The sequence below is a fragment of the Pogona vitticeps genome, chromosome 2, assembly GCF_051106095.1.
Source record: "Pogona vitticeps strain Pit_001003342236 chromosome 2, PviZW2.1, whole genome shotgun sequence".
Taxonomy (NCBI): domain Eukaryota; kingdom Metazoa; phylum Chordata; class Lepidosauria; order Squamata; family Agamidae; genus Pogona; species Pogona vitticeps.
In genome coordinates, this window is record NC_135784.1 from 916,158 (window position 1) to 929,950 (window position 13,793).

At 42.2% G+C, this 13,793-nt stretch overlaps 2 protein-coding genes across 2 annotated transcripts in view; one reads left to right on the forward strand and one right to left on the reverse strand.

Annotated features, from left to right (window-relative positions):
- The window catches only part of LOC144587199 (uncharacterized), a 263,842-nt gene that overhangs the window by 23,585 nt on the left and 226,464 nt on the right, over positions 1 to 13,793 (forward strand). The window lies entirely within an intron of this gene.
- Positions 2,911 to 13,793, reverse strand: part of LOC144587254 (uncharacterized) — a 33,801-nt gene continuing 22,918 nt past the window's right edge. The window contains 1 exon segment of the mRNA XM_078387269.1: positions 2,911 to 5,028. Coding sequence (XP_078243395.1) covers positions 3,817 to 5,028 — 1,212 coding nt within the window. The 3' untranslated portion in view covers positions 2,911 to 3,816.

The following is a 13,793-nucleotide window of genomic DNA, read 5'->3' on the forward strand; positions in this document are numbered from 1 at the left end:
CCGGTAGTTGGAGCATTCTTTGGCACTGCCTTTCTTTGGTATTGGGATGTAGACTGATCTTTTCCAGTCCTCTGGCCACTGTTGAGTTTTCCAAACTTCTTGGCATATTGAATGTAGCACCTTAACAGCATCATCCTTTAAGATTTTAAATAGTTCAACTGGAATGCCATCACCTTGTTGTTAGCCAGGCTTTCTAAGGCCCACTTCACCTCACTCTCCAGGATGTCTGGCTCTAGGTCAGCAACTATATTGTCTGGGTTGTCCGGGATATCCAAAACATTCTGATATAATTCCTCTGTGTATTCTTGCCACCTCTTCTTGATGTCTTCTGCTTCTGTGAGGTCCCTTCCATTTTTGTCTTTTATCATGTCCATCTTTGCACAAAATTTTCCTCTAATATCTCCAATTTTCCTGAACAGATCTCTGGTTTTTCCTTTTCTGTTATTTTCCTCTATTTCTTTGCATTGTTCATTTAAGAAGGCCCTCTTGTCTCTCCTTGCTATTCTTTGGAAGTCTGCATTCAATTTTCTGTAACTGTAACAATAATATGTCTATTATTGTCCTTATATTTCATGATAATTTCCTTTTGGATAGAAAGCCTGTTTGATCTTTATGTATTATTGTTTCAAGTATCTCCTTTAATCTTGTGGCTAAAATGGTTGTGAAGATTAAGATTAAGTCAACATTTAAGAAAGAGATTGGTCTGTAATTCTTGGTTAGTCTTTTATCCATGCCTTCTTTATGTTTTAGAGATATGTGTGCTTCTTTCCATTAATTAGGAATTTTCTCTTTAGTCTTTATATCTTCAATTAATTTCTTTAATTGTGTACTTAAGATTTCTTCGAATGTCTTATAATATTCTGCTGGTAGTTCATCTGGGCCAGGAGATTTGCCGCTTTTTTGTTTCTTCCATGCTTCTCCAATCTCTTCCGCTGTAATTGGTTTATTCAATTTCTCCAGTTGTTAATGATTCAGTCTCCATTCTGGGATATTGTTCCAATAATTTTCCTTCCTCTCTTCTTCTCCTTCTCTTTTGTTATATAATTCAGTGAAGAATCCGTAAATCTCCTTCTCAATCTGCTTTTATTTATATACTTCTTTCCTTTTCTCTCTCTCCCTTTTTATTCTATATGCTAACCATCTTCCCGGTTTATTTGCATTTTCAAAAAAAATTTGCCTTGCAAATTTGATTTTCTTCTCCATCTCTTCCTGTTCTAATAAGTTGATTTTATGCTGTAAAATATTTATTTTATTGAGTAGTCCCTTCTTTGTTGGTGCCTTCTTGAGCTCTGCTTCCTCTTTTTTTAAAGATGTTACAGTTGCGTGTTAAGTCTCCAAGAGCCGCTCCTTGTCCTCTGCCCTAAGTTCATCAATATTGGATTATGGTCTGCATAAATATTTGGCAGGATTTCAATGTCCTCTGCTTAGTGTATAGCTTCCGCTGATATCCAGCAATTGTCTATTCTTGACCATGATTTATGTCTGTTAGAATAGAATGTGTAATTTCTTCTGTTCGGATTTCTTAGTTTCCATAAATCAATTAAGTTTAATTCCTCTGTTGTCCTTCTCTTTATCAATTATTGCATTAAAGTCTTCCATAATACATATTTTCTGTTCTGATCTTTGCACTAATTGGGCTTCATTTGGTGCATATATGTTAACCAACAGGACTTTTTTCTCCTTCCTTAGAGATTTCTACCATTAATAGTCTCCCATCTTCAGCGGTGAACACTAATTCTGGTTCTAGTTCTTTTTTGATATACAGAGTCACTTCTTTTTTCTTTTGTTTGCTTGAAGCTATGAAGACTTTGCCCAATTTTGGATTTTCTAACAATTTTTTTTCTCGTATTCCCGATGGCTTTCACAGCCAGGATCTAATGGTTGTTGTGGGTTTTTCAGGTTTCTTGGCCGTGTTCTGAAGGTGGCTCTTCCTAACGTTTTGCCAGTCTCTGTGGCCGGCATCTTCAGAGGACAGCAAACTGTGCTTTGGGTAGGCTGGGAGTGGAGTATTTATGGCTGTCAGAAGGCTAGTTTGTGAGATAGGCTATTGTCCTAATCAGGAGATGGGTGATTAGTGTTTTGTTGTGGGTGTATTGTTGTGATAAGGAGGGGAGATTATCTGTCCCTGTGGTTGATGGGTGTCATTAGCTGATCTTTTGTGTGTAGTAATCCCCTGACCTTGTGGCTGGGTGGAGTTTGTTGACCTTTTGTACTCTGTGTTTTTGAGAGCTGGGAGCCAGGTTTTGTTGAGTTTCAAACTTTCCTCCTTCCTGTTGAAGTCCTTTTGGTGCTTGTGGATTTCAATGGCTTCCCTGTGCAGTCTGACGTAATGATTGCTGGTGTTATCCAGTATTTCAGTATTTTGAAATAGAATTTCATCTCCAGTTTGTTTTAGGGCATGTTGAGCTATTGCAGATTTTTCTGGTTGTTTTAGTCTGCAGTGTCTCTCATGTTCTTTGATTCTGGTGTGGATGCTTCATTTTGTGATTCCAATGTGTACCTGACCACAACTGCAAGGTATCTGGTATACTCCTGCAGTGGTGAGGGGGTCCCTTCTGTCCTTTGCTGACCGTAACATTTGTTGTATTTTTGTGGTGGGCTTGAATACTGTTTGTAGGTTGTGTTTTTCTAAAAGTTTCCCTGTAACGACCCAGGTCCCCCTAGAGGTTCCTAGTCGGCAGACAGAGGCTGAGGGAGTCCTGGAATTCAGCAAGGCATGTGCACAACACCCTCTTACAAGTCTGCCCTAATAAGAACACCTTTGTACCTTAGGATATTTCTGAGAGAAAACCATGTGGGTTTTGTAGTCCTTAAACTTACTATGCACCACAGGGCAGGACTCATTAAGTAAAATAGGCTTATGCAATACCATCAGGTGATCTAGGACAAGTTTACTGTTCAAGAGACCAATTGATTTTTATAATCATTGTTTTATTAAAGAGAAAAGAAAATTCCATAAAGAAAAAGTCAGTTTTTGCAAAAGCATACAAATTATCATTTGGCAAAATAGTAGTGAAATAAAGAATCCATTAAAAATATACAAGTATTAAAAATAGTAAAAAATCCAAAAATCCAAGGAATCAAGTAAAAGCTGGTTAAGAAGGCAAAAATGAAGATGCCTCCCCCCTAATCCAATCAGGTAATCCATAAGGAAAAGCAAAATAGTTCAAATAAGAAAGTCAAAAGTCCATCATATCCTCTACTAAGAAAAAATCCTGTAAAAGAAATATCCTATTCTATTAATTTTAGTACTGCTATAAACTAAGCCATGTTTTACTAATTCTAAACAATCTACAGATCACCTACGAATAACCTATGAATAAATGTCCATAGGCAAAAGTTTCTTTTTCAAGCTTAGCTGGCATATCCCTTATCTTCCTCTTCTCACGGTGGTTTCCAATCACGGTACAAGATTGGGTAAACAGTCCTTCTTTACCTCCTGTCTTCCTTTCTCATGGGTAACAGATGTTATTTGGATTTGGTAGTTTGCAATGAGTCACAACAAAGTCCATCTTATCGTGGAATGTTCTTCTCAGGCCTACAGAAGAGCATTCTCCCATCTTTCTACTAACTGATACTTTGTTAGCATTGCAGAAAACATCCATGCAGAGAACCAGTATGGAATCCCTCTTGCATTATTCACTACTACATAACCCATATTCAGTACAAGATCTCAACCAAAGTATCCCATCTCATGACATTCCCCATGTGGTCTGTGACCCCTTTGATGTATGGAAGAAATATTTTGTTTGTGGGTGGCTGTTTTTCTTTTTCAGTTCAGCTGTATGACAAAAGCGCTTTCCACATTCCATGCATTTATATGGTTTCTCCCCTGTGAGTTCTTTGATGTGAACTGAGGCGACTGCTGCGACTGAATCTCTTCCCACATTCCATGCATTTATATGGTTTCGCCCCAGTGTGAGTTCTTTGATGTAAATTCAGGGCACTGCTGTGACTGAAGCTCTTCCCACATTCCATGCATTTATATGGTTTCTCCCCAGTGTGAGTTCTTTGATGTGAATTGAGAGTACTGCTGCGACTGAAGCTCTTCCCACATTCCATGCATTTATATGGTTTCGCCCCAGTGTGAGTTCTTTGATGTAAATTCAGGGCACTGCTGTGACTGAAGCTCTTCCCACATTCCATGCATTTATATGGTTTCTCCCCAGTGTGATTTCTTTGATGTGAATTGAGAGTACTGCTGTGACTGAAGCTCTTTCCACACTCCATGCATTTATATGGTTTCTCCCCAGTGTGAGTTCTTTGATGTCTACTCAGGTGACTGTGTTGACTGAAGCTCTGCCCACATTCCATGCATTTATATGGTTTCTCCCCAGTATGAGTTCTTTGATGTGAATTCAGCGAACTGCTGAGACTAAAGCTCTTCCCACATTCCATGCATTTGTATGGTTTCTCCCCAGTGTGAGTTCTTTGATGTCTACTCAGGTGGCTCCTGTGAATGAAGTTCTTCCCACATTCCATGCATTTGTATGGTTTCTCCCCAGTGTGAGTTCTTTGATGTGAACTCAGGACACTGCTCTGACTGAAGCTCTTCTCGCATACCATGCATTTGTATGGTTTCTCCCCAGTGTGAGTTCTTTGATGTGAACTCAGAGCACTGCTCTGACTGAAGCTCTTTCCACATTCTATGCATTTATATGGTTTCTCCCCACTGTGAGTTCTTTGATGGTAACTGAGACCACTGCTCTGACTGAAGCTCTTTCAACATTCTATGCATTTATATGGTTTCTCCCCAGTGTGAGTTCTTTGATGTGTACTCAGGTGACAGCTCTGACTGAAGCTCTTTCCACATTCTATGCATTTATATGGTTTCTCCCCACTGTGAGTTCTTTGATTTGTACTCAGGTGACATGCACTTATTTCGTTTCTTCCCTCTGTGAGTTCTTTCATGTGATATCCATTCCTGTGCAGGTGGATTTTCAATTCTCTTTTCCCCCCCTTGTTTATGTCTTCCTGCAGCGGATGTCCCATGTGTTCCCGGGCAATTCTTCTTCTCCTGTTCATCATCTGATAGATAAGAAAAAGAAGAGAAACAACCACTTCAGAAAGCTGCAGGGAGAAGGAGAAACACTTTCTGGCTCCGACTGTGTCATGGAGGAAGAATAAAATGCAGAGACATCACCTTGCCAACAAAAGTCCACATAGTCAAAGCTATGGTATTTCCTGTAGTGATGTATGGAAGTGAGAGCTGGGGATCTTGAGAGTCCCCCCGACTGCAAGGAGAACAAATCTATCAATTCTAGAGGAAATCAACCCTGAGTGCTCACTGGAAGGACAGATCCTGAAGCTGAGGCTCCAGTCCTTTGGCCAGCTCATGAGAAGAGAAGACTCCCTGGAAAAGACCTTGATGTTCGGAAAATGTGAAGGCAAGAGGAGAAGGGGACGACAGAGGATGAGATGGTTGGACAGTGTCATTGAAGCAACCAACATGAAATTGACACAACTACAGGAGGCAGTGGAGGATGGGAGGGCCTGGCGTGCTCTGGGTCATGGGATCACAAAGAGTCGGACTGGACTAAATGACTAAACAACAACGACCATCATCGTACACAAAGAAGGGAGAAGAAGCTGATATGTGATACCTTATCTGAAGAAAGACATATTTTCTACACATCTGGGCTTTGTAGCTCTAAAAATAAAAAGTTGCCCCCTCCTTTTGGAGTGGGTGGGCTGATGGGACAATTCACTTTCCTTCTTTGCTTCGTTTTCCAGAAGGTTAGCAGGGTGTTTTCTTTGTTGTTGTTGTTTTGTCTTGTTTTGTTTTTACATCAAAAAGTACAAATGCCCGGCAACCTCTTTCAAGAGGATCAGAGGGACCTACTTCTAGGAAGCTAGATTCAGGATGACACCCTAAAGATGGGGGCCCTCTCTAGTCCAGTCAAAGGAAGAGCGGACAAAAATGAAGGGAGTGTGTTTCTGCATTTCATTTATTTCAATGGGTCTACTCAAAGCCTTGCTAACCCAATAAAGCAGCAACAGAAGCAGCAACAGAAGGAGAAGAACATAGCATAATACCAGCCCAGTTCAAGGTGAAGAGAGATTTTTAATGCACCAACTATGCCAGTCTGTGGGAGTTTGCCAAGGCAACCTCAAGATCAATCCACGGATTAAAGAGCCCTGCGCTCCTTGAGATTAAAAATTACATTTTTCATTTGATTTTCCCTTTCCAAAGTTACCCAAGACAGAACGGGCTTCTTCTGTTCCCTCTTCAGGATCCCTAAAGGGGGAAGAAGAGACTCACAAGAGCCCCGTGGGTGAAAGGGGGCAAGAGGGTCCTGCCCTCCACCCAAATAACGTGGAGGGAGCCAAGCCAGCGAAGAAGGGAAAGAGGACAAAGGAAGAAAGGGGAAACTCACCCACCCCCATCGGACATGAGGGGAAGAGAAAAGGAAGGAGACGAGGAGTCAGAAGGACCAGAAGCAGAGAGAGTGAGTGAGAGAGAGAAAGAGAGAGGAGTGGAGGCCAGAACGTGTCAAGATATTGTAAATTTTATAGGCCAGAACAGTTATTGAATGTAACATTAATGAGCTGCCATAATGAACAGCTGTGTGACTGCTGAGTCACTGTGACAAAGGAGAACATGATGCAATGTCTGGAGAAGAGGTGACACCCATATGGAGGAAAATGATGCAATACTTCCAGTGATTGGATAGAAGGAGCAGTGTAACTGTATATAAGGAAACAGTGTGGACATTAATGTATCTTCTCCTTTCCTATACGACTATCCTCTATGCCACTTTGCCTATATTTTTGCCTGCTAAGCCGAAGTTCTGCCAGTTTGTATATTTGTATATTTGTTAATACATGTGTCTTTTTTCCAGAAGAAGAGCTTGTGTGTGTTTCTTCAGATAACTGTGCATTACAGCGCGAAACTGACAGAGGTTATGGGCCCAGAGACGTGCTCTGCGCAAGGCGATTGAACTGAAGAATGGCTGGTGAGTACCCGTGGGTGCAATCATTAGATGAAGGAAGAAAGAGAAAGTGATTTAGAAGAATTGGAAGAAGGCAGTTCGTCTGTTAGCCCAGGAGGGGAAAGGAAACAGAGAACTGGAAGAGCAGATAGGATGGCGTTGAATGCAGGAGGCATAGGAGGATTAATATTAACCAGGTTGAATGACAGAAATTATAAAACGTGGGCAGTCAAGGCTGAAATGTTGTTGAGAAGAGAAGGATCATGGTTATTTGTGAATAATCCTCCAGCGCAGTTTGATGAGGAACAAGAAAGAGATCACGAAAAAGCTCTTAGTACATTAATACTTTCTATTGACGATGATCAGGTAATTCACATACAAGGACTGACTACAGCAAAGGCAGTCTGGGATAGACTTAGGAACATATAAGAGAGACAGCTGGTACGAAGATTTCATTGACCAGAAGACTCTACAAATGTAAGATGCAGTCTGGTGAGAGTGTGTCCACGCACTTACAAATAATGAAATGACTTTTTAATGAGTTAGAGCTGATGAACGTACAGTTTACTTGTCATTTTGAGCAGTCTGCCTAGTCAGTTTGAAATGCTGATAACGAGCCTTGAAAGTTTACCTGATGCACAGCTAAGTTTGGAGTACGTTACGAGCAGACTTATGCAGGAACAGCAAGGTTGGGATGAGAGGTCCGACAGTGTTGAAAGAAGCAACCTGAAAGCTGACCGGGAAAGCTGGAGACGGAGTCCAGAGGGCAGTGTGAAATGAAGAATGCCAGCTACTGATAGAGAGCAGCGTGGGCGTGCCATGACTATTAAATGTTGCTACGGATGTGGTTCTAAAAATCATCTTTTGAGAGATTGTGAACAAGCTGGAAGCAGAAAGCAAGGAGAGACATTTTCAAAAAGCAGAGAACAAGCAGCTTACGTACGCTCCGGAGAAGGCAGCAGAAGGATAATTTCTCTTATAAAGAAAACAAGAGATAAGGTGTCCAAGGCCATTCACACAGCTGCTTGGATAAGAGACAGTGGTGCCATAAATCATTTGACTAATGAGATAGATATGTTTTCTTTTCTAGACTTGGAGCAGCGCAGCGTGACCCTGGCGAATGGAAATAAATCTCAGGTTTCTGGTGAGGGAAGAGTTTATATACCCAATTTAAAAGAGGAACTAAACCATGTTCTTTTTGCTCCCAAAATCGATTGTAATATTTTGAGTGTTTCTGCTCTAGACAGACAAGGATTTACTGTTATATTTGATAAAGGTGACTGTATAATTAAGAAAAAGAACAGTGTTATAGCAAAAGTAAAACAAGAAGACAGTCTGTATATTTTGAAGGCAAAACACAGAGAGATACACATGTGGTTAGCAGAAACATACCACAGCATAGTAATTGTGTTCATTTGTTACATAGGAGGCTTGGGCATGTGAATTTCAAAACATTACAAAAAATGGAGAATATAGCCAGAGGTGTACAATTAAAAGATTGTCAGAATTATCTTGATTGCCAAGTGTATAAAGAGGCAAAAACCCATGTGGCACCTAAAGGAAAAATAAGTCTCAGATGGACAAAAAGGCCATTTGAGCTTGTGCATGCAGATTTAATAGGGCCTTTTGCACCCTCATTAGGAGGGGCAAAAATTGCTTTGGTTTTAGCAGACGACTATAGCAGATATTCATTTTGTTACGTAGTAAAATCTAAAACAGAGGTGTGTCACAATTTCAGAAATTGGGTGAAATTTGTTGAGCGACGTTTTGGCCACAAGGTGGCGCAATTACAAACAGATAGAGGCTCAGAGTTCATGAACAGTAAATTTCAAAGTTGGTTAGAAAATACAGGCATAAGCCACAGAAAGACAAGCCCATACTCTCCGTTCCAGAATGGTGTGGCAGAAAGGAATAAAAGGTAAAGGTAAAGGTTCCCCTTGACAATTTTTTGTCCAGTCGTGTCCGACTCTAGGGGGCGGTGCTCATCCCCGTTTCCAAGCCATAGAGCCAGTGTTTGTCCAAAGACAATCTTCCGTGGTCACATGGCCAGTGCGACTTCGACACGGAACGCCGTTACCTTCCTACCGAGGTGGTCCCTATTTATCTACTTGCATTTGCATGCTTTCGAACTGCTAGGTTGGCAGGAGCTGGGACAAGCGACGGGCGCTCACTCCGTCGCATGGATTCGATCTTACGACTGCTTGGTCTTCTGACCCTGCAGCACAGTCTTCTGCGGTTTAGCCCAGAGCGCCACCACGTCCCTGAAAGAAGGAATGGGGTGCTTCAAACTATGCAAGATGCATTATTAGCAGATTCAAGGATGAATCATGGGTTCTGGGCAGAATGTTTGCAGACATCAAATTATTTACCGAATATGCCGCCGTACAAGGTGACCGGCTGTATAAGATGACCCCCCAAAAAGAGGGGGCGAGGAAGAGGCTGGGGGCGGCAGCAGGAGGAGGAGAAAAAGGGATATGGGCAGGTGGTGTTTGAGCACACGCACCTGCCTGCCTGCCCTCCTGCCTTCCTCCCCAGCGGCAGAAGGAGGAAGAGGAGAAACGGGTGGGTGGTGGCTGAGCGAGCGCACCTGCCTACCTGCCCGCCTGCCTTCCTCCCTGGTGGCAGGAGGAGGAGGAGGAAGAGGGGAAACGAGCGGGTGGCGGCCAAGCGCGTGCGCCTGCCTGCCTGCTTTCCTCCCCGGCGGCAGGAGGAGGAGGAGAAGGAGGAAGAGGGTAAACGGGTGGGTAGCGGCTGAGCAAATGTGCCTGCCTGCCTGCCCGCCTGCCTTCTTCCCCGGCAGCAGGAGGAGGAGGAGGAGGAGGGGAAACGGACTGGCAGCGGGCGAGTGTGCGCACCGCTGGATCAGTGGTATGGGATGACGGGCAGCCCAGCCCAGGCATGGCAGGCTGTGGTTCCCTCCCTCCATCCAGATCGCCTGCCTGCCTGCCTGCCTTTCTCACTGGCCAGTGCGGCCCCGCGTCACTCACTCGGCGGCAATGGTGGCTCCTTCCTGGCCCGAAGTGCACCCGGAGTACAAGAATACTCCCCCACTTGGAGGCATGTTTTTTGGGCCCCAAAAGCCATCTTATATGCCGGCATATACGGTAGTGAACAGAATTTGATCTTCTGCAATAGATCAGACACCCTATTACATGTTGCCTTTGACTGTGTGGACCACAGCAAACTATGGCAAGTCCTAAAAGAAATGGGTGTGCCTGACCACCTTATCCATCTCCTGAGAAACCTATATGTGGGACAGGAAGCAACAGTTAGAACTGGATATGGAACAACGGATTGGTTCAAAATTGGGAAAGGAGTACAACAAGGCTGTATATTGTCACCCTGCTTATTTAACTTATATGCAGAATACATCATGCGGAAGGCTGGACTGGAGGAAACCCAAACTGGAATTAAGATTGCAGGAAGAAATATCAACAACCTCCGATATGCAGATGATACCACTCTGATGGCGGAAAGGGAGGAGGAACTAAAGAACCTTGTAATGAGGGTGAAATACAAGAGTGCAAAAAACGGTCTGAAACTCAACATCAAAAAAACTAAGATCATGGCCACTGGTCCCATCACCTCCTGGGAAATAGAAGGGGAAGATATGGAGGCAGTGACAGATTTTACTTTCTTGGGCTCCATGATCAATGCAGATGGAGACAGCAGCCCCGAAATTAAAAGACGCCTGCTTCTTGGGAGGAAAGCAATGACAAACCTTGACAGCATCTTAAAAAGCAGAGACATCCCCTTGCCAACAAAAGTCCGAATAGTCAAAGCTATGGTTTTTCCTGTAGTGTTGTATGGAAGTGAGAGCTGGACCATAAAGAAAGCTGACCGCCGAAGAATTGATGCCTTTGAATTGTGGTGCTGGAGGAGACTCTTGAGAGTTCCCTGGACTGCAAAGAGAACAAACCTATCAATTCTAAAGGAAATCAACCCTGAGTGCTCATTGGAAGGACAGATCCTGAAGCTGAGGCTCCAGTACTTTGGCCATCTCATGAGAAGAGAAGACTCCTTGGAAAAGACTTTGATGTTGGGAAAGTGTGAAGGCAAGAGGTGAAGGGGACGACCGAGGATGAGATGGTTGGACAGTGTCATCGAAGCAACCAACATGAATTTGACACAACGCCGGGAGGCGGTGGAAGATAGGAGGGCCTGGCGTGCTCTGGTCTATGGGGTCACAAAGAGTCGGACACGACTAAACGACTGAACAAACAAATTACATGTTGCATGGAAAAGAGCCTTCATTAAAGCACTTGAGAGTATTTGGATGTACAGATTGGGTACATATACCAAAACAATTAAGAAGGAAAGGTAGAACCAAAACTAAGAAGATGAGGTTTCTAGGATATGAACCTGGTTCAAAAGGATACAGATTTGTAGATGAGAATAGGAACATAGTGATATCCAGGTCAGCAAGCTTTAATGAGCATGAAAACTGGGATAAAATTTACGCAGATTCACAGGTTTTTATCCCTGTAAATGACACAAAAAGGAGTCAGAATAGGCAGTTAGAAACATAGGAAGAAATTGAAGATACGAGTAAGTCCACGATTGATGAAGAAGATGAAGATGATGATGAAGAAGAACAAGGTAGAGAATTAGAGAAAGAACCAGAGCCACGGGGTCCTAGGAGGTCTGAGAGGGCAAACAAGGGAGTTCCACCCTAAAGATTTGGAGTGGGTGAAGTCAGGGTTTGCCATGTGTACCAGGAACCTAGGAATTATGAAGAAGTGATGGCACTTCCTGATTTTGAAAGAAGAAAGTGGCAAGATGCCATGGAAGAAAAGATGAGGTCCATGGAAGAACACAAAGTGTTTACTGAGACTAAGTTACCCGCAGAACATAAAGTTATAGGTAGGAAATGGGTGTTTAAAAGAAAGTTACAAAATGATGGAAATTTCAGATATAAAGCAAGATTAGTGGCACAAGGCTTTACTCAGAAGAAATGTGTGCATTATGATGAAGTTTTTCCCCCCACAGTAAGATCCGAAACAATCTTAGCAGTTACAAGGAATTATTTAATTTATCATTATGACATTACAACTGCATATCTGAACGTAGATTCGAAGGAAGAATTATATATGGCTAAGGCACCAGTTTTTGAGGGTACAAAACCAGGGTTGGTTGATAGATTAAACAAAACCATTTACGGGCTAAGACAATCAGCTAGAAATTGGAATATTTGTTTACCTAAGGTACTGGTAAAGATGGGATATAATAACAGTCTGGCAGATCCTTGTCTTTACATTAAGGAAAATGGAAAAGACCTGAATGTATTATTAGCTCATGTGGATGACATCTGTTTCATGACTAAAAGTGAGAAACAAGTGGAACTGTTTGAAAAACAATTTAAAAAGCAGTTTAAATTAAAAAGTTTAGGATCTATACAAAATTATTTAGGAGTACAAATACAGAAAACAAAACAAGGATTTGTATTGAGTCAAGAGTTGAAAATTAAACAAATGTTAGAAAAATATTGCATGCAAGAGTGTAAAAGTGTAAGTACTGCTATGACTGTAGACTTTCAGATGAGTGATGAAAATAGTAAAGATTTTGAGGATCAGGAATTATATCATTCAGCAATTGAAAGTCTAATGTATTTAGCAAACTGGACACGTCCAGATATAGCAGCTTCTGTCAAGATTCTAAGTAGACATGTGTCAAGACCAAGTGTAAAACATTGGCAAGCGGTGAAAAGAATTTTTAGATATCTGAAAGGAACATGTAAAGAGCCTCGTGGCGCAGTGGTTAAAACGCTGTACTGCAGCTAAAACTGTGCTCACGACCTGGAGTTCAAATCCCAGGTAGCCGGCTCAAGGTTGACTCAGCCTTCCATCCTTCCGAGGTCGGTAAAATGAGTACCCAGCTTGCTGGGGAGGCAATGTGTAGCCTGTAATTAAAAATTGTAAAACCGCCCGGAGAGTGCTTGTAGCACTATGGGGCGGTATATAAGTCCAATAAATAAATAATTATCATTTGGTGTTAAAACCATCAGAAGAATTAAAACTAACTGCTTTTGTCGATAGCGATTGGGCCAATGACGAAATAGATAAAAAATCAATGTCTGGATTTGTAATAATGTTAGGAAATAATCTTTGTTTGGCAGGTAGGAAATAATCTGGTTGGATGGAAATCCGGAAAACAAAAATTCTGTAGCCACTTCAACTGCAGAAGCAGAATTTGCCGCCTTGTCAGAGTTATGTTCGGAATTGACCTGGTACAAACAATTAGTGAAAGATTTAAAGATTGAAACATGTGGTGCAATAAAAGTTATGGAAGATAACACCACATGCATACATATGTCTGTAACAGAAAGAGTAAAAAACAGAAGTAAGCATGTGGATATTAAATGCCACAATGTAAGAAAAGCGATAAAAGAAAAATTAATTCAATTGCAATATTGCAAGACAGAAGAAAATGTAGCAGATACAGTGGTGCCCCTCATAGCGAGGTTAAACCGTTCCGGATTAACCATTGCTATGGGGAAACATCGCTAAACGGGACGCAAAAAGCCATTGGAACGCATTAAACGTAATTTAATGCATTCCAATGGCTTCTATACTCACGGTTAAGCGAAGTTTCCTCATAGCGCTGCCATTTTCGTGCCCTCGGTAAGCGACAGCAGGGTGCGAAAATGGTTGCGGCGGCCATTTTGGGTCGTGCGGCGGCCATTTTGGAGCTGCCGAACAGCTGATTTCCCGGCATCGCAATACGAAGATCGATAAGCGAAATGCTTACCGATCTTCGCAATGCGAGTTTTGGCCATAGAGGCCATCGGTATGCAATGTTATAGGGTGCACTTGTTAAGCGAGGCACCACTATATTTTAACTAAACCTTTGAATGCTCGAAAG